Raw genomic sequence first — 24,441 nt, 5'->3', positions numbered from 1 at the left:
GCCGCCGCCGGACGGGATGCAGCTGCGGGTGTTTTTAGCGGGGCTCTACTGGCTGGTGCTGCCGCTCTCCCTGCTCGCCGGTGAGTGCGGGGCGCGGGAGGCCCCCCCCAAACGTGGAGCGGGTGGCGGGAGGATGCCCCCCAGGCGTGGAGCGGCTGAGTCGCCCCGCAAGTGGAGCGGGTGGCGAGAAGATCCCGCGGTGTGAACCGGGCGGGACCCCCCGCGCGTGACGCGGGAGTCTCTCCCACGCGTGAACCGGGTGGCGGGGGGATCCCCCCACGCGTGAACCGGGTGGCAAGGGGATCCCTCCAGTGCGAGAACGTGGCGGGTCCTTCCGCGCGTGGAGCGGGTGGCGCGGGGGTCCCCCCACGCGTGAGCCCGCGGCTGTACCGGCTGCTGCGGCCGCTCGCTGGTGACTGCGGGGTGCAGGAGTCCCCCCCACGCCTGGACTGAGGGGCGCGGGAAGTTCCTCCCCATGCGTGAACCGAGAGGTGCGGGGGGCCCCCCCGCGCGTGGAGCTGGCGGCGGGGGAAGTTCCCCCCGCGCATGAACTGAGGGGCGACTGGATTCCTTCATCCATGAAGCCCCGGGGGGGTGGGGAGAAGCCGACCCGGGAGGAGTCGCCGGTGACTCCGGGGGGTCGGTGGACGGACGGGGGGGTGGTGCTGTGCCCCCACGGGGCGATCACCCTGTGTCCCCCCCCTCGCATGACCGAGACGACTCGCGGGTAACGCTGAGACTTTCCCTGGGCTGGTGGGGAGGAGAGGTGCGTGTGTGTCCCCCGCGGCCCCGTCACTGGGCACCGGCTGGGGGCGAAGTGACCCAGTCTGAGCACTGCCGTGTCACCCCACTCGATCTGCTGTTGTTGCAAGGTGGGGGTGAGGAGGGTGCTGAGGGCCTAGGGTGGGCGATACCGGAGGGGCAGCTGGCACCCTCCGTGCCCGGGTACATCCTGGGGAGTAAGGTGCCCACCCCAGCCCCCGCTGGTCCCCAAGCTGCCACCGGCCCCTTCCAGGCACGGCTGGCCTTTGATGGCAGATGTGCCACCCACCGAGGCAACCGGCTGGCCACCGGCCTGGAAAATCCCAGTGTCCCGGGACGCGCAGGACAAGAATCGGCTCTTTGAACCCCCGCTGCTCCGGAGCCGCTTCGGGGACTCTCCTTGCGTAGACGCAAAGGAAAAACCTCTCTATAAACAGGATTGTTCAACGGGCTCCTTGTGCCGGGCACAGGCTAAGTCGGGCTGCCGCCAACACCAGGATCACACGACCTACACCGGGGGTCTGAACCCTGGGAAGTCCTGGCATGGCTTTTGGGGTAGCCTTAGTATGACTCTTGGGGTAGTGTCACCCAGAGAGAGGGATGTGCCCACAGCCGAGCAACCCTGTTCCCGGCTGTGTTTTGGGCAGCAGGGCTGGGTTTTGGGGTGCCAGCTGTGCCGGTGGCACGGGGCAAAGCCTCGCTGGCAGAGGAAGTCAGTGACTCTTGAAAAAGCTGCTTTTTCTTTGGTTTGCTGGGGCAGTGACTCAGAGCATCACGCAGGATGTGAGGAGGTTAATTATAACCCAGCCCACAAACAGGGTTGGGAAGAAGGGGCTGTGCTCCCTGGACAGGGGGTGCAACAGCTGGGCCGGGGCGCAGGAGCTGCTGGGTGCATCCCATGGGTGCCCAGGGTGACACGTGGCCTCCGGGCGCAGCCTCTCATGGGGCCCTCATTTCCCAATAATGCTGATTTGGCCCCAGATCATGCCAGACTTGCTTGCCTCTTCACCCCACTCCAGCACAGGACATGCTGGGGACAGCCTGTCTCCCACAACTGGGGATATTGGTGGTCTTGATGTCTCCCTGGTGAGCTTGTAGGTGGCTTGTTTAAATTTGGGGCCCCACTTGGGCGGGGGCTCCCTTCTGCTCCAGCCGCTTGGGAAAATGGGGTGACTCAGCAGGGTCTGGGGGCTCTCGCACCTGCACCCGTGGGAATCTGAGGCACAGGGGGGGATGTGGCTTGTCCCGCTGCACCTGGGTGGGAGCAAGAGCCCTGGAGCAGGACCCGCCTGCAGCCCTTCCTTCCCTGGCAATTAGGCTCTTCCCAAACGTCCGGAGGATGTTTGTTTGCAGCTCCCAGCCAACTCGGGGCAATTGGAGAGGCAGGAGTTGAGCCCCATGGCGTGGCCTGGGGTGGCCATGGCGGTCCCCCCACTTCCCACAGCTGGCACAGGCACAGACCCCTATGGTGGGGGTCCCAGCCACGCCAGGGGCTGTATCCCCGCCTTGGCTCCATCCTGCCTAGTGGGATTCTGGGGTGTTCGGAGCCATTGGAGGGGGGGCACAGCCTACAGGTGGGGGGACCAGGCACCCCTAGGCTGGGTGACAGTCCTGGCCATGCTGATCTGTGGTTCAGTGGTGCTTGGGCAGAAGCGATGGGTGAGGGTGGACCCCCCTCCCTGAGGCTGCAGTGCCCCCCGAACTGGGGGTCCTGATGTGAGGACACAGCCCCGCCCTTGCCCAGCCAGGATGCTGGGGGGTCCCTGGGGGTCCTGGATGCTGCAGGGTCCGGTGCCCAGCCGGGTGCCAGTGGGTGTGTGGGCTGCAGGCAGCTGCCTCCTGCGGTCAGGTGCTTTTTATAAAACGAAGGGAAATAAAATAGAGGAGGGAAAAAAAACTCTATAAAAAGGAAAGCCACCACTGTCTCCAAGAGCAATAACTGCTGCTTCCTCCCCGGGTGGAGGGGGATGGGATGGAGGCACAGGGCCAACTCCTGCCTGCCCAGGGTGCCCATCTCCCCATGACTGAGCCCCCCACAGCCCCACTGAGGTGGCTGACACCGTGGGGGGCTCCCCAGGGGTGCAGAGGGCCCCCCTGGGTGAGGAGAGCAGGGTTTGGACACTGCTTGGCACTGCCATATGGCAGACACCTTCATGGCCCCATGGGGAACATTATGGGGCATCTGGGAATGTCCTTGTGTGATGGGAATGTGGGTCCTGATATGTGCACGGGTGTCCCAGTGCTGAACTCATGGCTCTGGGGGTCCCAAGGGCTGCAACCATGGCATGGGGGAGTGTCCCCTAGCACTGGGGTGGCACCTGTCACCCAAGCCACTACATTCCCTGTCCCATAGCACGAGCTCCTGGCTGGTGCTGGGATTTCCCAGGCTGGCAGCTGTGGTACCCACTGGCACCCAGCCCGGAGCCTGGGGCATCTCCTGCGGCATCCCTGGGGAACAGGGCCGGGAGCTGGTGGGATTGGGATTAACTTTCCACAAAAACAGGATACGGCGGGTGAACCAGTGGGGCTGTTCCCTCTTCCCGGAAGGAGAAGACAGAGTTGGGGCTGGGAATATGCTGGTGGCTGGCTCTGCCAGCCCAGGAGCTCGCTGCTTTGGGACTGATGGGATTTTGGGATGGGGAAAGGCTCGGTGGCTAGGATTCATCACCCTGCCTCTGGTTTGCAGCCAGCGGGTGGGTGAAGCGTGTGGGGTCCTTGGTGCAAAGTGACACTCTGGAGACCCTGTCAGGCTCCCTGGGCACCCCAGTTGGGGCAGGTTAACTGGGAGGCAGCTTGGCAGAGCTGCTCGGCTCTGGCAGCTGGTAACGGACTCATGTCAATGAGCAGGGCAGGGAATTAAAGAGCTCTTCTAATTAATCCCAAGTGGCAGCAGGTCCCCACAGAGCAGCGGCTGCGCCAGTGCCAAGCACTGTGTGCACACCGGTGATGGTGAAAGGCTGGTGTGTGGGGCTCTGCCAGCACTGGGGTGGGTCTGGGGAGCCCCCTTCCCCATCCACTTGAGAATGGATCGATCCTGAAAGCTGGGTGGGTGCAGGATGGCACTTGGTTTGCAGGGAAGGGGCTACATCAAACCCCAATCCTCTGGCACAGCCGTCCTTCCCAGTGTGATGGGAAAGTCTCTGGCACCGATTCTTCCTGGCTGCCCCCATCTTGTTGGCGGATCCCTGGGGTTCCCAATGATCCCCTTCCCCTCCCACGGGGAAATTAAAGGCTGGCATGCATGAACCCTGGCATATCTCAGCCAGCTCCCCGGCTCTGTGATTTATCCTCCTCCCAGCTCATTTATATCATTAATATTTCATGTGCTGCCAGCGCTGCTGGTGAACTCCATGGGAGCTGATCTGGATGCTTCTGGGGTCACCAGGGGGAATTTGGGACACCAATCCAGGATAACTGGCTTGGGATATAAGGCATATTCTCGATGCAGGCCCCAGTGAAACCCCGAGGTGTTGTGGGTTAGGGTGCTGCTTGCACAGGGAGGGGAATGGTGGGTGCCACGGCACTGCACCCACCCACCCAGCACTCCTCATGGGGACGGTGGGTGCAGGAGGGCAGGTTTGTTCTCCCCACCACACTCTCCCCACATGCCAAACTGGTTTTTCTCCCTGTGCCGGCACTTTCCCACTGTCAGCACTGTGGGGAACCGGTTCCCTCTGACTGCAGGACGGAGCACCCACGCACCGCTGGCACGGCACGCCCCGGTGCAGCTCTGAGAGTGCCAAGCTAGGCACCGTGGGTGCTCCCAAACCAGGCTGTGCCACGCTGGGGTGGCACAGTAACCACCTGTTTTCCCCTCTCTTTTTCATTCTTGATCCCTAGTTGAAGCTGGCCACCCTGCCAGGAGCTTTCCTGGTGATGCCTTGAGCTGGGGTGGAGGGTGAACTGCTCGTGGGTGCTGGTGGCACCAAAAAAGTGGGTCAGCATATGTGTGCTCCCCTGGTGCTCAGCAATGCCTGTGGGTCTCCCCACGGAGCCCACAATCCCTGTTCTCTGTGGGACCCCCAGCAATGCCAGCAGGGCTCTGTGGTGCCCTCTGTGCTGACAGCACCCATGACATGTCCATGGCTGGGCTGGGGGCTCACAGTGGGGCTGGTTCACCCAAAAGATGGACACTAGGGTGGGTGGGTGCTGGGATGGGGGTGCCAGTGGCCAAGCGGGGCCTGACTGGCTCCCACGGAAGCTGGAGCAGCGTCTCGCCCCCGTGCCGGGAAGGCTCCTCTCGGCCCCGTTGGCGCGGGAAGGGGAATATTTGCTCCATGAGATCATGGTGTGCCGAAACACAGCCAGCAACCCTCAGCAGCCTGCAGGAGGTGACGCGTCCTGGGGTCACCGTGGGGAGGTGGCTGGTGGGTGATGGTCCTGGTGCCCCCCCCCCCGGGCTTCCTGTGCCCCCCCAACCCTGCTCGTGGTCTGGCTGCACTTCCTGGCACTGGGGACAGATGGAGACCCCATTGCAGGAACAGGGACCAGTTTTAGCCCCACTAGGTGCTGCGTGGGATGTGCCCTGGGTGCATTCCTGGGTGCTCCCTCCCACTGCCCCTGCACCCTCTGAGGGTGCCCTGGGGTGCTGGGCAGCTCACAGGGGGCTGCACCGTGTCCCCCCCAGTGGTGCTGTTCCCCACCTCAGGATGTGTTGTCCCACTGAAACCTCGTAAACACAGGAAGGGCCGTGCCGGGCTGTGGCGCTGAGCACGTCCCTGGCGCCCAGCCGGCCTCCCCTCACCCCTCCAGCCTCACGGACCAGGGGCTGTCCTCTGGGCCCTCCCCAAGTGAGGTGCCAAGGGGAGCAGGTCCTTGCCCTGGCTGCTCAGAGTCGGTCCCCAGCACTAGTTCCCTGTGACTGTCCCGTCCCTGGGCTGTTTCAGAGAGATTTCCCTACCCAGAGTGGGGTTCATCTGCTGCTGGGTGGGAGCGCAGGGATGTGTCCCTGTGGTTTGTGGGACAGGGAATGGAGGGATGCCCTGGGACTGCCTGGAGCAGGGGCACAGTGACATAGCTCAGCCCCCCGTGACTCTCCCCCTCTCCAGCCAGGCACTCATTTGGTGGGTGCCCATCACCGTGGCCTTGTGCTTGCCCTGTGGATGCTCCCAGCTCATGCTGGTGCATGTGCTGGTGTCTGTCACTGTTCATGCAGTGACAGGAACGCTCTGTCCCAGCCGGGGTGGCAGCTGCCCCACCATGTCCCCTCTGTGCTATCCCTGTCCCCATCCCTGTTCCTGCCGCTGGCGGCAGCTCCGCAGGGCGCTGGCTCGACCCAGCTCCTCCGACGGTTTCATTCCTCCAAACAAGCTGTAATTTAGGTCTAAAAATAAGTGAGGGGGAAGGTGCCGAGCTGGTGGCACACCCAGAGTGGGGCTGGGTGCAGGTGAAGGGCTGTGCCAGCCCTGGGGGGGGGGTGTCATGGGTGTGGGTCCCAGCCTGGCCGCAGGGGTCCCTTTAAAGTGTGGTTTTGTGGGAATTATGTGGAAACACATCAGGTTTTGGTCATGGATTTAGTCCCCACGTATTTGGGACTTTTGGTGTCCCCCCTCTCTGTGCCACCCATGTGGGTCACCGGGAGTGACCCAGCCTGTGTCCCTCTTTTCCCATCAGCATCCCTGGGGGGAACTCGACCCCCTGTCCTACCTGGAATTACCCCAGGATCACCTGCCATTTTGGGCTGCCTCTCTTTTGGGGATCCCCAGGGCAGGGGGGTGCAGCAGGGAGCCCTCCCCACATCGCATCCCTATCCCTAACCCTGTCCCTCTGCCCCCAGCCTGCATTTTCCGCTTCAATGTCTTCTCCCTGGTGTACCTGCTCTTTCTGCTGATCCTACCCTGGTTCTCAGGACCCAAACGGGGCTCTGCCACAGGTAAGGGGCTCATCATGGGGTGCAAGGAGTGAGCAGGATGGGGTGGGCAGCAGGGGGCCTGTCAGCCCCCCTCCAGCGGGCACCTGCCCTCCTGCCCTGTGGTTTCTCTGCATGGAGCCTAGCTCCGTTAATTATAACCCAGTGTGGCTATTAATAGCCCTCCTGAAATGGCCAGTTTGGAGCCTTATTAACCTAAAAACCTCAGGGCTGGGCAGTGCCTGCCAGGTGGGCACACCATGAGCAGCCCCTCTGCCCAGGGGACGTGTCACGGTGGGTGCAGGTGGGCACTGGGTGCCCGTATCCCCACCGTGCCAGGCTCTAACACCTACCCCCAGCGCCTGGCACGGCCACAGCTAAAAGCTTTGCCCTCTGAATATTTCATGGGCTCGCACGGCCCTGGATCCCGGTGCTGCCGAAAGCCTTCGCCTGGATTTACAGGAAAAAACAGGCGGGAGGGAAAGCTGTTGGCCCGGGGCCGCCCCCGGCCGGCTCACAGCTGTAGTGGGCTCACTGCCTGCCCACGGTCAGGAAAATGGGCACATGGCCCAGGGAACCGGGTGGGATGGGGGCATGACTGCAGCTGGTGGAAGGTCTGACAGGACTCAGAGTGTGGGGGACCCCCTGGAGCCCCCTAATAGGACCTTCCATCAGGAAAGGGGATGCTGACTGCATCTGAATGTGGTCCTTGTACAGCGGGGCCAGGGAAGCGCCCGGTGCCAGCTGGGTGCTGCAGGGACAGGGGAGGGAGGGTGGCCCTGGGCTTTGGCTCCCTGCACCACCCCATGCCTCAGTTTCCCCAGTAATGCTCTCAGGGTGCTCTTGGGCTGTGTTGGGTGCATGGTGAGGTGGTCAAAGCCCTGGTGGGACCCTGTCCCTGGGGCAGGCCCCTGCCATCTCTGGGCACAGTGCACTCTTACCAGCTCTTCCCGAGGGTGCTGGGTCTCCACTGGGGATATTGGTGTCCCCGGGGCCGCCTCAGGCCATGTGTGACAGGTTGCCCATGTCTTGCAGGTCATGCTGGATGCATCCTCAAATGTCTGCTGGCAACCAGCAGCCTCTTCGTCCTTGCCCACTTGGTTTTCCAGATAGGCCTGTACACAATTCCTTCTTGGAATTGGCTGCGGGAGCCCAACTGTGAGTACGGGGATGCCTGTGCCCACCCTCAGCCACCCATACCTCTACTCCCTGTGGTGCTCTGGGGCTGAACCCTCGAGCTGGTGACATGTGGGACCCCATCCTGCTGGGTGCTCAGGGGCTGATGAGACTCTGCAGGGTCCCATACATGTGCCCAGCTCTGGGCACATCCTGTGCCATTCCAAGGGGCCTGCTGAGTGCCCACTGCACTGGGCACAGACCCTGACCTGCACCCCCATGGATGTGAGGTGTTCTCCCCATGGGGTGGGTGCTCTGGGTGGGCTTGGAGCCTGCCCGTGCAGAGTCTCAGTGCCCCTCCCTTCTTCCCTGCAGGCAGCAGCTCCTGGGAGGTCCTTTTTGAGCACATTGGGGTTACAAGGTAAGGGTACCCTGGTGGTGGGCACCTGAGGGTTGGCAATGGTGGAGGTGCCACCTCTGAGCCCTCCCCTGCTCCACTCTCCCCCCCCAGGCTGTATTCGAGCGACATTCCCAACGTGGTGCGTCTTGTGGCACCTGATGTTGGCATCCTGCTGATCTCCGTCATCTCCTTGTGCCTGTGCCGCCTCATGCCCAAGACCTACCCTGCCTCCTACAGCCAGAGACCGGAGTTCCTGGGCTTCCCTGAGCTGGTGAGAGCCAACCCCGGTGCCACTGGGACATCCCAATGGCTCCCACCAGCCTCCCCGTGGCTGGTCCCTGGTCCCTGTCTCCTCCCTGGGGCACAGCAGCTGGTCCCTGACTCTTCCCCTGGGCACAGCCTGGGACACGGGGGCTTGGCATGGGGGCATCCCTGGTGGCTGGGGACCCAGTTTGGGGCAGGTTTGGCCACGGTGAAGGCTCAGCCATCACGGCACCTTGTATGGGCTGGGATGACTCAGCTGTGGAGGAGTGCCCGTGTTTGCTCCGGTGTTGCCGTAGGGATTGCACCAAACAGCTGTGACTGTGGGATGGGCAGTTATGGGGTGCTGGCACCCAGCTTGAGCTTGCTAGCACAGGGCTGGGTGCTGTGCTGTGCCAGCCCTGCCTGGCAATGCCAGCAGGTCACAGGTCACAGGGATGCTGTGCTCGTGGCACCCAGGCGCTCAAGGTCACGCAGGTGGACACAACCCCAATGGCCCCCCCTCAGCACAGTGAACACCCTTGGGTGCTCTGCCCCATTTTGGGGTGCTCTTGCTGCTCCAGGCTATGGTGCCTGGCTCTGGCCGTGCAAGCTGTAACCGGAGCATGGATGCCTTTGCTGTGAGGCTCTGGCCAGCACGGGAGGCAGGCTGGAAAAAAGCTCAGTGCTGGGAACCCGGGTCCCAGTGCCAAGAAAAACAGCCGCCCTTTGGAGGCGCTTTCCAGGCGGCTGATGAGATAAACATGGCCAGGTGCTGGACGCTGTGCCTGCCCTCCCGGCCACCCCTCCCCTGCCCTCCCTCGAGTGGGGAAACTGAGGAACATCCTAGGATCAGGTCCTGGAGCTCACACCACCCTTGTCTTGCAGAGGGAAGTGAATGTGAGTCGGCACAGATGCGCGGCCCACGCACCCCGGCCACTGGGCAACCGGCTGTTGCTGACGGCTCACTGGCTGCTCTGGGAGGCCGGGAAGGGACTGGCCAACCTGCTGCTGGCCTTGGCAGGTGGGTGCAGGATGGGGGGGGCACGTGGTGAGGTGGGGGTCCTCCATGGATGTGCTGCTGGGGGGGATATGCAGTCCAAGGGGGGGATGCGTGTGCAAGGGGGGGAAGATGCTCTGTCCAGAGGGGAGAGCTTGGTCCAGGGGAGGGATGCTTGGTCCAAAGTGGGGACACTCAACGCAAGAGGGTTGTGATGCTCAGTCTTAGGGGGAGGGATGTTTGGTCCATGGGGGAAGGATATTCAGTCCAAGGGGGAAAGCTCGGTCCATGGACAGAGGGATGCTTGGTCTGAGGGAGAGATACTTGGTCCAAGGAGGGAGGATGCACAGTCCAAGTGGGAAGGATTTACAATCCAAGGGGGAAAGCTCAGTCCAGGAGGGAGGAGATGCTTGGTCCAGGGTGAGTGGATGCTTGATCCAAGGTGGGAGGATGCTTGGTCCAAGGGGGGATGCTCAGCCCAGTGGGATGCTGCTTGGTCCAGGGGGATGCTGGGCTGTGCACTGACTGCCCATGGGGCACCGCTCCCCAGGGATCATCCTGCCCTCCGCCTCCTCCAGCATCTACTACCTGTTCTTCTTGGGGCTGTGCCTGTGGTGGGCCTGTCACCTCCCCACCAGCCGCCAGGCCTTCAACATCCTCTACGTCCTTGTCGGGGTCTACAGCTCCAGCCACCTCCTCTGCCTCTATGTCTACCAGACACCCTTTGTCCAGAGGATCTTCCCGCCTTCCACCATCTGGGCACGGTGAGTCCATGGGGAGGGAGCTGTGCCATGAGTCCCTGTGCCACCCTGTTTGAGCCATGTGCTGTGCCAGTGCCGAGACAGGACCCTGGCTCATGGTGGGGGGTAAGACCGCCTTCTCTGTCCCCACAGACTGTTTGGCTTCAAGGACATCATCCTTTACCACAACTGCTCCCAGACCAACACCCTGGAGCTCAACACCAGCCACCCCTGGCCTGTCTACGCCAACCCCGGCATCCTGCTCCTGCTCTGCTACGCTGTGGCCACCGTGGTGAAGCTGCGCTGGCGGTACTCCTGGGTGAGCTGGACCCCGTACCCGTGATGCTGATAATGCCCAGCATGTCCTGCTGTGACTGCCCCAGCCCTGACACTGGAGGGGAGTTGGGGGGGAGTGGGGTGCCTGCATGTGGGGTGCCTTGGCAGGGGGATGGCAGTGGGGTGCCTGCATGTGGGGTGCCTTGGCAGGGGGATGGCAATGGGGTGCCCTGAGCTGGCACCTACCCCTTGCAGAGAACCATGTCGTGGCCAGAGCTGCCGGCCAGGGTGCAGATGGAGCTGGAGAACTGGCCCAGGGACACTGACAGCATGGCTGAGGACACTGACAGCGTGGCTGAGGACACTGGTGGCATTGCTGAGCTCACTGGTGGCACGGCTGAGGACACGGGTGGTGTTGCTGGGGACACCAGCGGCATGGCTGAGGTCACCGAGGTGGGTCTGGGGGGCTGTGCCCCTCCAGCAATGCCCAAGCTGGCAGGGACTGGGTGTGTGGTGCTCTGGAGGTGCCAGGGTGGGCTCTGAGCTCTCTCTGCCCCCCAGCCCATGTTGCCCTCCGGCTCTGAGGGGCCGAACGTCGACACTGAGAACTGCACAGTCCACGTCATGAACTCCCAACAATGTAAGCCTGACCCCACAACCTCCCCCTCCCCAGACCCTGCTTGCAGCCAGGGGTCCTTCACGGTCCCTTTCCCCATGCCAGGCAAGAAGCGTACAGCGGAGTGGCTGCCCCTGCGCATCCTGGCCTTTTTCATCATGAGACAGAGCTACATCTGTGCCCTCATCTCCATGCTGGTAACGGACTGGGAGGGGATACGGTCATGGGGAGGGGACATGGACATGGAAGGCACCTCCTGGGCTGAGCCTGCATCCTTCCTGCCCGCAGGTGTGGAGCATCACCTACCACAGCTGGCTGACCTTTGTGCTGCTGCTGTGGTCGTGCCTCATCTGGACGGTGCGGGACCGCCGGAACTTTGCCATGCTCTGCTCGCCTTTCATTCTCCTCTACGGCATTGCTCTGTGCAGCCTGAACTATGTGTGGTCCATGGACCTGGTCCATGAGCTGCCCACCTATGCTGGCTTCATGAGTCTTCATCAGCTGGGGCTGATGCACCACAGAAAACCCTTCTTTGTCCTGGGGGCAAAGGTAAGCACGGTGCTGTCCCCAGTCCCTGTCCCTGCCAGTGCCCAGCTGTCGCTGCTCACCGCCTGTCCCCACAGCTCCTGCTCATCCTCCCCTTCTGGCCACTGCTGCGGCAGTTCATTGAGGAGAAGGTGCTAAAGAGGCCCTTGACCACCAAGGTCCCGAAGATGTCCCTCTCAGAGTCAGGTGAGGCCTCCTGGTGTCACCCCACGGAGGGCCGCCATGCCAGGCTGGGCAGTCACAGGTGTGGGGGGGGGACAGGTGCCCCCCGCCTGGCTCCTGCAGCTCCCTCCGTGTCCCGCAGAAGTCAGCCATGCACGGGACATGCTGCAGACGGTGGGGTCTGTGCTGCTGAATTTCTTTGCCAAGTTCTGGATCTGTGTCTGTGGCGGCATGTTCATCGTAGTGAGCTTCATCGGCCGCCTTGTCGTCTACAAGATTGTCTACATGCTCCTCTTCCTCCTCTGCCTCATCCTCTTCCAGGTAGGGGGACTGGGGACCCCTGGGGACCTATGGCCAGCCCCAGGGTGGCCCCACTGATGTCCCTGTCCCTGCAGGTGTACTACAGCCTGTGGCGCAAGGTGCTGAAGGGCTTCTGGTGGCTGGTGGTGGCGTACACCATGCTGGTGCTCATCGCCAGCTACACCTATCAGTTTGAGGACTTCCCCATGTACTGGAGGAACCTGACGGGCCTCACTGATAACCAGTGAGTGTCCCTGACCCACCATGGGATCCCTGCTGGCACCAGCCCTGTGGTGGCACCAGGGCTTGGCTAAGGGATGGGTTGCACATGGGGAAACTGAGGCATGGAGCAGGCTGAGGTTGAGCCCTGACGTTGGGGGCTTGATGCCTGTGCAGGGTGGGATGGATGAAGCTCCGTGTTGACCCTCCCTTCCTCATCCAGGCTGAAGGACATGGGCTTGGAGCAGTTCAGTGTCTCCGAGCTCTTCTACAACATCCTCATCCTGGGCTTCTTCCTCCTGGCCTGCATCCTCCAGCTCCATTACTTCCACGAGCCTTTCATGTACATCACTGACCTGCAGTATGCTCACCGGCCCAGTGTGTCAATCTTCTCCATCCCTGGGTAGGACCCTCTGCTGGGTGACACCCCTGCACCCCAAGCCCTCTGTCTCTGCTCTGAGCCCTCCTTCCTGCAGGCTGACGAAGAGCCGACGGGCTGCGGCTGATTCCAAGGGTGCCAGGACCAGGATCTCCAGGGAGTCACTGGGTACAGGGCAGGGGTGGGGGACAGGGTGGGAAGGGGTGTTCTCCAAGACAGGAAGAAGCTGGGAGGGTAGGGAGATGGATTTAGGATGACATCCAAGTGCGGGAGTGTACAGAGATGGATTGAGGAATCCTCCAAGCCAGGAACAGGCTTGCAGGGTATGGGGACAGATTGGGGTGTCTTCTGAGACAGGAAGAGGCTAGGAGGAATGTGAGAATGGATTGGAGCATCCTCCAAGTCAGGAAGAAGCTAGGAGTGTATGGGGATGGACTGGGATCTCCTTCAAGTCTGGGAGGGTATGAAGATGGACTGGGATGTCCTCTGAGCTAGGAAGGGGCTGGGAGGGTATGGAGGTGTCCTGCAAACCAGGATGGGGCAGGAGGGAAACACGGATAGGTTGGGGCATCCTCCAAGCCAGAAAGGAGCTGGGAGGGTATGGGGATGGATTAGGGTGATCTGCAAGCCGGGATGGGACTTGGGGGGTGCAGGGATTTATGGGGGTCTCCTCCAAGTCTGGAAGGATACAGGGATGTCCTCTGAGCCAGGAACTGGCTGGGGGATGCAGCATTGGAGTGTGTTCCAAGTATGGGAGATTGTGGGAATGGATTGGGATGTTCTGCCAGCAAGGAAGGATAGAGGGATGGGTTGGGGTGTCCTCTGGGCTTGAGTGGCTGTGGGGGTGTCCACGAGGGTTCGTGTCCCCACAGCAATCAACAAATGGAAGCTGGTTCTGGAGCGCCTGGCCGTGCTGGGCCAGACCTTCTCGAACATGCTGACTCGCGTGGAGGTCTTTGTGAGGCGTCTGCTGGAGCTGCACATCCTCAAGCTGGTGGCTCTTTACACCGTCTGGGTGGCCCTGGAGGAGGTACCACTCAAGGTGCTGGGCTGGGGGGCTCGGCCGGGCACCCTGGGGTGCTGACATGGCGACTGCCCCAGGTCTCGGTGATGAACTTCCTGCTGGTGCTGCTGTGGACCCTCGCCATGCCCTACTGCCGCTTCCGCCGCATGGCCTCGTGCCTCTCCACCGTCTGGACCTGCGTCATCATCGTCTGCAAGATGCTCTACCAGCTTGAGATCGTTGAGCCCCGCGAGTACTCCAACAACTGCACTCAGGTGCCCCGGGTGCTGGTTCTTGGGGTGCTTGTGGCAGCACAAGGAGGTTTCCTTGCTGGAGGTGGGGTCTGATACCCGGGGTGCTCCCATTTGCAGCCCCTGCTCAATGCCACCAACCTGAGTCGGGAGGAGATGGGCAACTCCACACTGTACCGTGGCCCTGTGGATCCTGCCAACTGGTTTGGTGTCCGGAAGGGGTTCCCCAACCTCGGATATGTCAAGGTGGGCACGAGGACATTGTGGGAACTGCCTGGGGGGGGATGCCTGGTGTGATGCCATGGTCCTGAGCATCCCTTCCATGGGGACCACCTGGGGGGATTCTTGGTGGCACACTGTGGCCCTGAGCATCCTCTCTGGGAGGACCACCTAAGGGGATGACTGGCTTCATGTCACAGTCCCAAACATCCCCTTTTAGGAGGACTGGCTGGGGGGGGATGCCTGCTGTCATGCCATGGTCCTGAACATTCCCTCTTCCCCCAGAACCACCTCCAGGTGCTGCTGCTGCTGGTGTTCGAGGCAGTGGTGTACCGGCGCCAGCAGTACCACCGTGTGCAGCACTGTGAGACGATTCCCATCACTGAGACCATCTTCCCGGAGCCAGAGTCGAACGAGGACAAGGACACAAACACGGGCAGGGACACGGACACAGGCGGGGACACAGACAGGGACACAGACACGGACAGGGACAGGGACACGAACACGAACACGGACAGGGACATGGACATGGACACAGACAGGGACATGGGCAGGGACACCAACACGGACAAGAAATTAGACCGCGACCGGAACCTCGTCTCATGTGCCAAATACTTAGTCAACTACTTCTACTACAAGTTTGGCTTGGAGGTGGGAGCAGGGCACTGTGGGGGGGTCCCACTGCTCACTGCACCCCGGTGCTGAGCCTCTGCACCCCCTTGCCCCCCAGATCTGCTTCCTGATGATGGTGACCGTAATCGGGCAGCGGATGAACTTCCTGGTGATCCTGCACGGCTGTTGGCTTGTGGTCATGATGACACTGCGGCGCCGGGCGGCCATCGCCCGCCTCTGGCCCAAGTACTGCCTCTTCCTCGTCATCTTCTTCCTCTACCAGTACCTGCTGTGCGTGGGCATGCCACCCGCCCTCTGCGTGGGTAAGGGGCACAGGGGGCCTTTCTGGGGCTCAGGGAGGTGTGGTCCATGTGTGGGGAGCCTGTGAAGGGGTTGGAGGAGGTGGCTGGCATGAGTGTTCCTGCTGCCCCTCAGACTATCCATGGCGATGGAACGTCCCCATGAACTCGGCACTCATCAAGTGGCTCTACCTGCCTGACTTCATCATGCCCCCCAAATCCACCAATCTCATCAGTGAGTATCCCCCCAGCCTTTGGGAATCCTCTGCGTGTGGATTGCCCTGTCACCCTACTCCAGTCCTGGCAGCCCCCTGTCTGCAGGGTGCCCTGTCCCCCTACACCAGCCCTTGGCACCCCAGTGCCCCTGGAGCACCCCCAGCCACTACAGAGGTCCCATCCTGCTTCCAGGAGGAGGAAGAACAGGCAGTAAGGGTGTGAGGACCTTGAAGAGTCTGCCCCCCTTGGAGGTGGGGCTTAAACAGTGCCCACCCCCACTTGGGAGGAGCTATGGGAGATCTATGGGAGCTATGGGAGATCCGTGTCCCTTTTGGGGAGGAGTGTGTTGGAGCCACACGCTCTTTTGGAGAGAAGGAGGGGCCTGGAGAGCTCCACACCCCTATGTGAGGAGTTGGATTCAAGCCACACCCCAGAGGGTGCAGAGCCTGGGGAAAACGACACCAGCATGGGGAAGACAATGAACCCCAAGGAGGAGTGGCCTGGGGTGCCCCATTCCTTGAGGAGGAGCTTGGTGGGTGCCAGCATTCTGGGGAGCCCCCCAGCCTGAGCCGTGTGCCCGCAGACGACTTCTTGCTGCTGATGTGCGCGGCGCAGCAGTGGCGCGTGTTCGAGGCCGAGCGCTCTAAGGCTTGGCAGGAGGCAGCAGGCGACAACGAGGAGCGGTTCGACCACGAGAAGGACCCCTACAACCCCAAGGAGAACTTTCTCCTCTGCCGGTGGGTCCCTGCAGCACAGCACCCCAACCTTGTGGGCTGGGAATGAGAACCCACCCTCTAATGGGACCCGTTGGGGTATAGATAGGATAGGACCTCCCCTGGGATGGGACCTTTTGGGGTATGGACAAGATGGGACCCTTCCGGGATGGGATGCTTCCCTGGGATGAGACCCTTTGGGGTATGGACAGAATAAGACTGCCACCAGGATGGGACCTCCACCCTGAAATGGGGCTCCTTAGGGTATGGACAGGATGAATGGGACCCTCAGGCAGTAGGAGCTGCTGGGCTGGGATCTCCTAGGATGAGACTGGGACCCCCCTGGGGCAGGGAAGCCCTTACCACAGTGCTGGGAGACAGGACCACCCCATGGCTGAAGCATGGAGGGGACAGAGCCCATGCTCTGAGTGCCCCATCCCGCAGGTGCTACCTGGACATGGTGAAGGTGGTGATCTTTCGCCATCTCTTCTGGTTCGTGCTGGTGGTGGTCTTCATCACCGGGTCCAACCGCATCAGCCTCTTTGGCCTCGGCTACCTGCTGGCCTGCTTCTACCTCCTCCTCTTCGGCACGGCCATGCTGTGCAAGCCGACCCGACCCCGCCTGGTGGTCTGGGACTGCCTCATCCTCTACAACATCACAGTCATCATCTCCAAAAACATGCTGTCGGTGAGTCGCTGTCCCCGCTGTGAGCTCCTTGGAGTCACCTGGGGTGTCCCCTGGGGAGGGGACAGGTGGTGACAAACCCCATGTGGGCCCTCTCTCCCTGCAGCTCCTCTCCTGCGTCTTTGTGCATCAGATGCAGAACAACTTCTGCTGGGTGATCCAGCTCTTCAGCCTCGTGTGCACCGTCACGGGCTACTATGACCGTGAGCTGCTGGTCTGGGGGGGTCTAGTGGCCTTGGGGGTGTGGGTTTGGGCTGCTGCCTGACCTGCCTGCACCTCTGCCTGCCAGCCAAGGAGATGGGCAAGGACCTTGACTGCTCACTGCCCGTGGAAGAGGCAGGAATCATCTTGGATAGCATCTGCTTCTTCTTCCTACTGGTCCAGCGGCGTATTTTCCTCAGCAGCTACTACGTGCATGTCCTGTGGGACCTCAGGGCCTCTACCTTGCAGCCTTCCAGGTGGTGCTGGGGTCCTGGAGGGTCCCTGTAGGTGCCAAAGTACCCCCCTGACCCTCCCACCATCCCTGTCCCCACAGGGGTGTTGTGCTGTTCCAGGCCAGCATCACAAAGAACCTGCACGCCCACCGAAGAGCCGAGAGGAAGTCGCTGGCCCAGCTGAAGCGGCAGTGAGTGGCTTTTGGGGGGCACTGGGACTCCCCTCCCTGCAGCCACCAATGCTTTGGGGCATGTCTGTGTATGTGGGGGTGCCTCTGGGGGGGGTTTGGACAGCAGGCTCCACAGCATCCTCTGCCTCCAGGATGGAGCGGATCCGAGCCAAGCAGGACAAGTACCGGCAGGAGCAGCTGTCCCGTAGCATCACTGAGGAACAGGATGAGGCTGGGACAGGTGAGAGCCAGGGGGTCCCTCCTGTGTCCCCAACCCCTCTCTGGGCACACAGGGGGACTGTGACCCATCGCTGACGCCCATCCTGGTGGAGCCTCATGGAACATTGTGGTGACCCTCTCCCTGTCCCTCGGCTTCCCCCCCACACCTGGGGTGGGTGCATCGAGCGTGGCTGTTCTCAGCCCTCCATCTGCCATCCCACAGCGCCCCGTGCCCCGGTGGACCCATTCTGGCAGAGGGAGCGGTGGTGGCGGCCAGGGTTAGACCACGCCGGAGGTACTGCCCTGGCACGGGGCCATAACGGGGCCATAACCTCGGTGAGGTCCCCCCGCCGGGACCACTAACACCCGTAGGGAGCGGTGGTGGCAGTGCTTTGGGCAAGGTGACACCCTGCATGTCCCCTGTCCCCATGTGTGTACCCCTAACCATGGCTCCTCTGCTCCCTATTACTAACAGGGTGTTGGACTGGGGGTGCCAGGCTGGGTTTGGAGTCATCTCCAAATGCTGGTGATGGAGGGGTCCCGCCTTGGGGATGTGGCAGTTGAGTTGGTTATGTCCCCACTTGGGGTCCCCCCCAGGGGTGTCCTCAGCTCAGTGCTGGGCAGGGAGCCCTGCGACATGGCCACAGGGCCAGCCTGGGTGTGACACCCCTGCCATAGCATGGCCACGCCATGACACCCCATGCAACCCCGGCAGTGCTGCATTCTGGGGAATACTACCTCTTTGAGTCGGACAGCGAGGAGGAGGAGGAGGAGGTGCCAGAGGAGTTGCAGTCGGGGAGGCAGGGCCCCTTCCAGGTGGGCAAGGCTGGGGGGCTGTGGTGGGGTTGGGGATGCTGGCCATGCCCATGGGGTGCTGATGGCCCCTGTCCCCCCTCCAGCTCATCCACCAGGCCATGACGACCAACACCAAGACAGTGCTCCGGCAGCAGGAACGGCGAGAGCAACCCCGTGCTGAGAGTGCTGCAGGTGAGTCTGACACCCCAAAAGAGGGCTGGAGGGGCTAGGAGGGGCCAGAGCCCTGCCTGGTGCCCGCTGTTTGTCCTGGAGTGGGGCTCCCAGTGTGTGTGTGGACTCTCTGATGGCTACCATGGGGTTGAGCACAAGCTGTGCAGTTTCTTTGGTGCCCACACTGGTTTTTGAGGTGGATGTAGGGGAACAAGGGGTGGGATGATGAATGGGAAAGGCCCAAAAATTATGTCTATCTTCTGTTAAGTCACTGCTACCCCTACCCCCTTGCAGGGGACCGTGGAGGGAGAGAGGCAGAGTCGGAGGCTGAAGAGCCTGAGCATGAGGAGGAAGTGACTGTGACAGGTTCTGGTCTGTCTGCAGGTGGGCAGCAGGACTGCAGAGCAGGGGCATGCTGGGTGGTCTGAGTGGACACCGAGTGATGCTCCACCCCTCTTTTTGCCCTGGCAGAGCAGAGCAATGTGTTGCATCGGGCACTGAACATGCTGCGGTTCCTGTGGCTGCTGTGCCAGGCCGTGGTGGACGGGCTGACGCAGTGGATGGAGGACTGCACCCGGGAATACCTGGACATGTTCAATATCCTCTATGTGGAGAGATATAGGATTGCTGTGCGGCTGGCCTCTGTGAGCACAGGGGGGACACCAGGGCACGGGGCGGGGAGGTGGCAGCCTTGCGGTGGCACTAACCCCCTGCCCACTGCAGGGACAGAAGATGAACGAGGAGATCCTGGATGAATTGTACATACAGCAGTCACTGGAGCAGATACCAGAGCAGCCGCCGGAGCAGCCGCCAGAGCAGCTGCCTGAGGGGCCACCAGAGGGGCCCCCAGAGGAGCTGAGCCCACGCAGGTCTTTGACTACAGACTCCCAAAACGGCGCTGCTGCCAGGCAGGTGCAGAGAGACTCCCCAAGGGAGCAGTTGGCAGTGCCGCAGACAGTGGGACTCGCACCCCCTGAGGGCAGCCAGGAGCAGTTGATGTCTGAGGGGTCCCAAGAGGATGTGGCTGGGTCTCAACAGCGCCTGTCCGTGCTCCTGAACCGCAGGAGGACGGCCGGTGAGCTCCTCCTGATCAGGTACGGGGGATGTGGGGACAGTGGGGACGGGGCTGGCGGGCGGCAGGGATGGCTCAGCCTGTTTGCTGCACTCTGCAGGAAGCCAGTCACTCCACCGCTGAACGAGGCAGAGCTTTTCTATCAGTCCCACAACCGGTTCCTGAAGCTGCTCCTGGCTGGGTACCACTGTGTGACCGCCCACTCTGAGCTGGTCTGCTACTTCATCATCATCCTCAACAACATAGTGTCCGCCTCCATCATCTCCCTCTTTCTGCCCATCCTCATCTTCCTCTGGGCCATGCTCTCCATCCCCCGGCCCACCAAGCGCTTCTGGATGACTGCCATCATCTTCACTGAGGTGGGCAGGGGGTGACCGGTGAGAGGATGATTCCACCCGGCCCCCCACTGCCACCCACTGACCCCAGTATCCCCATAGGTGATGCTGCTGGTGAAATACCTCTTCCAGTTCGGGTTCTTCCCCTGGAACAGCTACACCACACTGCTGCGCAATGAGGGCAAGCCCTTCTTCCCACCACGCATCCTGGGCTTGGAGAAGAGCACCCGCTACCTCAAGTATGACCTCTTCCAGCTCCTGGCCCTCTTTTTCCATCGCTCCCTGCTGCAGGTGAGCTCTGAGGGATGGGCAACATGTGGGTGGGCATTTTGTGGGAGCTGGAGGTGGTCCTGGGAGCTCTGAAGAGAACCAGTGGGTGCTTGGTGTCTCTGCTGTGGTTTCCCACCATTGCTTTTTGGGAATTGATGCTGTGGGTGGGGGATGAGGTGCGTGGGGCTGGGGGACATCAGGACCCCCATCCCCCTGACCATGTCCTTCCACAGGGCTATGGGTTGTGGGACTATGATGAGGATGCCTTATCCAAGATGAAGATGGAGGCGAAGTGGGCAGAGGAAGAGGAGAAGTGGGAAGAAGCAGCGCCCCCATCGCTGATGGTGTCTGAGGAAGGGATGGAGGCTCCAGAAGAGCCAGGAGCACCAGACTCAAACATGAGATCCGAGTCGGAGGGTGATGCCATGGAGCAGGAAGAGGGGAGTGAGGCCATGGAGCTCCGCTGCAGGAAGAAGACGACTCAGGGAAGGAAGACACCAGAGGAAGGGAGCACCAGTTCCCTGCTCTCACAAGGGTGGCAAGGCTGGCACCGCCACAGTATGGCCCTGCTGGACCCTAACTGTTCTGTGTGCTTAGCCTCACTTCCAGGGGTTGGGGAGAAGACGGGAGAGGCAGAAGAGACCCATGCTCAGAGGAAGCTGAACGCATTTGGATTGTGGGTCAAGTGCTTCTTCCTCACCACGTGAGTGCCAGTGGTGCTGGTTAGGGTGGGGGATGTGGGGTGCAGCCCCTGTCAACCATTCCCTGCGTCCCCTGTGTCCCCTGTCCCCTGCAGAGCACAGAGCATGTACCAGCCGGTGCGCAAATTCTTCAAGGACATTCTGCACACCGAGAACCGCGCGGCCACCGATGTCTACGCCTTCATGTTCCTGGTCGACGTGGTCGACTTCATCATCATCGTCTTTGGCTTCTGGGCCTTCGGGGTGAGCAAGGGGTCCCACAGGGCACTGACTGGCAAGCCCCCACTGCAGGGTGAGGCCTGACCATATACTGACCTCTCCTGCATCTCAGAAACACACGGCGGCCACCGACATCACCTCCTCGCTGTCAGAAAACCAAGTGCCGCAGGCTTTCCTGGTCATGCTGCTCTTCCAGTTCACCACCATGATCATCGACCGCGCGCTCTACCTCCGCAAAACTGTGCTGGGCAAGCTCATATTCCAGGTCGTCCTGGTCTTTGGCATCCACGTCTGGATGTTCTTTATCGTGCCAGCGGTCACTGAAAGGTACTGAGAATCCCCTAAGGGTGCCCTGCACAGTGTAGTCCTTGGGTGGCACCTTTGTGTCCCCGAGCCCACATGGTGGCTCAGGCTGGCCGGACAGGTGGCTGAGGGGTGACATGTCCCTCCTGCAGGTTGTTCAACCTCAACATGGTGGCCCAGCTATGGTACTTCGTGAAGTGCATCTACTTTGCGCTGTCGGCCTACCAGATCCGCTGTGGTTACCCCACCCGCATCCTGGGCAACTTCCTTACCAAGAAATACAACTACCTCAACCTCTTCCTCTTCCAGGGGTACGGCACAGGGCTGCGTGGACCTCCAGGCACCCCAAGGGTGCCATACTACCTCCCCTCCCTGTGTCCCCCCCAGATTTCGCCTCGTGCCCTTCCTGGTGGAGCTGCGCGCTGTGATGGACTGGGTCTGGACGGACACCACGCTGTCTCTTTCCAACTGGATGTGTGTGGAGGACATCTATGCCAACATCTTCATCATCAAGTGCAGCCGTGAGACTGAGAAGGTACAGTTTCCCCTATGCCAGGAAGGGCCTCCCGCTAAGCCTCTTGTTGTTTGGGGTCCCCCTGTGCCTTCTCAACACTGTGTGCTGTCTCCTTCCCATCCCAGAAATACCCCCAGCCCAAGGGGCAGAAGAAGAAGAAGGTTGTGAAGTATGGCATGGGGGGCCTCATCATCCTCTTCCTCGTGTGCATCATCTGGTTCCCCCTGCTCTTCATGTCGCTGGTGCGCTCCGTGGTGGGCATCGTCAACCACCCCATTGACGTCACTGTCACCCTCCAGCTGGGGGGGTATGAGGTGAGGATGCATAGGGGGTGTGCTGGGGGTCCCCTGATGAGACACTGGGGTCCCCTGCCCTGCTCATGGCCCCCTGTCCCCCCTAGCCACTGTTCACCATGAGTGCCCAGCAGCAATCCATTAAGCCCTTCACCCCCGATGACTACGAAGACCTCACCCGGCATTTCGACCATGACCCGGTAAATCCTCCCCCCATCCCAAAACCTGCCTGGAGGGCTGGCAGATGCCATGGTGGGGCTGAGCTGTGTCCCCCCCATGGCAGGTGGCTATGCAGTTCATCACCCTCTACGGCTACGAGGACATCGTGACCGTCCGCATCGAGGGCAGCTCAGGCTCACTCTGGAGCGTCAGCCCCCCCAGCCGCGAGCAGATGCGGCAGGAGTTGCTGAATAGCTCCTCTGACATCACCGTCCGCTTCTCCTGGTCCTTCCAGAGGTACTGCTGGCACGGCAAGGGGGGGTCCAGCCCTGCCTGCATCCCCCCTACACACACTCAGTCTCTACTATCCACAGGGATCTGGGCAAGGGGGGCACGGTGGAGACCGCCTTTGACAAGCACAGCACCGACCTGGTGCCCGGTGCACCCGAGCGCCTGCAGCTGGCCCAGCTGCTGGAGGGCACCCGGGATGCCCCCGTGTGAGTGTCCCCTGGGGAGGGGGGAACCAGACCCCCATGCTTGGCAGGATGGTGTAACCCCCCTCCTCACCCCACTTTCTTGCAGCCAAGTGGCCAACCTATTCCCCAGATACATCCGGGCGCCCAACGATGTTGAAGCCGAACCTGTCGAGCAGCTCCTGCCAGGTAGGTCCCACCATGACCCCCCAAAAGAATCAGCACTGGGGCATACCAGCTGCTGTGCGGTGCCCTGATGGTGCCACCCTCTTGAAGACAGGGAGGACATGAGTCCCAATGTGCCCTCGCCCTAAAAAAATTCATCATTGGGTGCCCACCAGCAGTTGTGCTCTGCCCTGATAGTGCCACCCGCTGCAGACAGGGAGGACATGGGTCCCACCAAGTCCCTCCACTGAAAAAATCATCACTGGGTGCCCACTAGTGGCCATGCTGTGCCCTGATGGTGCCAACTGCCCTGCAGATGGGGAGGACATGAGTCCCACTATTTCCTCCTCCCAATAAAAGTCAGCACTGGGGACACACCAGCAGCTGTGCTGGTCGCTGATGGTGCCACCTCCTTGAAGATGGGGAGGACATGAGTCCCACCATGTCCTCCCCCAAAAACTCATCCTTGAGAGCACAGCAGCCAGGCTGTGCCCTGATGGTGTCACCCCCCCAGATGGCCACAACAGCTACCTGGATGTGGAGGTGGACCTGAAACGGGAACGCAGGGGCCGAGGGAGCGACAACTTTGTGGAGTGGTGGGTGCTGCGGCTGAAAGACGCCCCCCCCGAGGATGGCAACATCCTACCCATGATCATCTTCAATGACAAAGTCAGCCCCCCGAGCCTGGGCTTCCTGGCTGGCTATGGGTACGTGAAGGGGGCAGAGGGTGTTGGAGGGCTCCAGCCACCGGGTGGGATGTGAAGGGAAGGGATGGTAGGATTCAGGGATACAGGATATGTGTCTCCCTTGCAGGGTCATGGGGCTGTACGTGTCCATCGTGCTGGTGATCGGGAAGTTCGTGCGGGGGTTCTTCAGTGAGATCTCTCACTCCATCATGTTCGAGGAGCTGCCGTGTGTGGATCGGATCCTGAAGCTGTGCCAGGATATTTTCCTGGTGCGGGAGACGGGTGAGCTGGAGCTGGAGGAAGAGCTCTACGCCAAGCTCATCTTCCTCTACCGCTCGCCCGAGACCATGATCAAGTGGACACGGGAGAAGTAATAAGGGGAAGGGGCTCCACCACCCCCCCTCACAGGGGCATCACCGCCAATGCCTTAACCAGCCCCTCCAAAGCTGGGGCCGCATTCTGCCCTGGGAGGCGGTGGGATGTGGGGTTCTGGCCGCTCGCTTTGAGGGAGGATGTTTTTCTGGATGTTTTTCTTACGTTGTTTTGAAGCTGTTCCACCTGCACAGACCACGTTGTGCCTTCCCAGGGAGGGGGACAGCAGGTGGTCCCCCCACCCCCTGGGTGCCCCTGGCTGCCAGGTGGGGATGGGGAGGTCAGGAGCCAGCCTGTACCCTCTCCCTTGTTGTCCCCAACCCTGTTCCAGAACCAGGTTGAACTCAAAAGCAATAGCCCTCCCATCTCCAGGATGGGGGTCCTGAGTTATGGCCCCTCCAGTTGGGGGGAGGGGTTCTGGCAACCCCAGTTGGACTTTAGACACTTGTTGACTTCGAGTTTGTTTTTGTTTTTTATTAATTCAAATG

The 24,441-nt window shown here is 61.5% G+C and overlaps 1 protein-coding gene across 2 annotated transcripts; it reads left to right on the top strand.

Moving 5' to 3' along the window:
- The first annotated feature begins 7 nt into the window (after positions 1-7).
- PIEZO1 (piezo type mechanosensitive ion channel component 1) lies at positions 8-24,418 on the top strand. Of its 2 annotated transcripts, XM_017816201.1 has the most exons (49): positions 8-80; positions 6,539-6,634; positions 7,646-7,768; positions 8,102-8,147; positions 8,238-8,397; positions 9,255-9,390; positions 9,917-10,130; positions 10,260-10,425; positions 10,638-10,835; positions 10,944-11,022; positions 11,104-11,195; positions 11,287-11,547; positions 11,622-11,730; positions 11,849-12,027; positions 12,102-12,250; positions 12,449-12,628; positions 12,702-12,772; positions 13,477-13,634; positions 13,706-13,882; positions 13,979-14,104; positions 14,363-14,728; positions 14,808-15,012; positions 15,125-15,223; positions 15,788-15,941; positions 16,362-16,605; positions 16,709-16,805; positions 16,892-17,060; positions 17,138-17,227; positions 17,359-17,447; positions 17,649-17,720; positions 18,141-18,241; positions 18,325-18,412; positions 18,686-18,775; positions 18,863-19,035; positions 19,115-19,485; positions 19,564-19,822; positions 19,901-20,089; positions 20,302-20,771; positions 20,865-21,012; positions 21,101-21,315; positions 21,444-21,602; positions 21,679-21,826; positions 21,931-22,119; positions 22,206-22,298; positions 22,382-22,554; positions 22,632-22,754; positions 22,840-22,919; positions 23,410-23,602; positions 23,709-24,418. In XM_017816201.1, the coding sequence occupies exons 1-49, from the start codon at positions 17-19 to the stop codon at positions 23,953-23,955; spliced, it is 7,878 nt and encodes a 2,625-aa protein (XP_017671690.1). In that variant the 5' UTR covers positions 8-16; the 3' UTR covers positions 23,956-24,418. The 2 variants fall into 2 exon arrangements, with proteins under 2 accessions (XP_017671690.1, XP_017671691.1); XM_017816202.1 differs by lacking the exon at positions 17,649-17,720.
- Positions 24,419-24,441: the final 23 nt, after the last annotated feature.

Source organism: Lepidothrix coronata, unplaced genomic scaffold (assembly GCF_001604755.1).
Source record: "Lepidothrix coronata isolate B3197 unplaced genomic scaffold, Lepidothrix_coronata-1.0 Scaffold54, whole genome shotgun sequence".
Lineage (NCBI taxonomy): Eukaryota > Metazoa > Chordata > Aves > Passeriformes > Pipridae > Lepidothrix > Lepidothrix coronata.
This window is presented reverse-complemented; position numbering and strand designations above follow the sequence as displayed.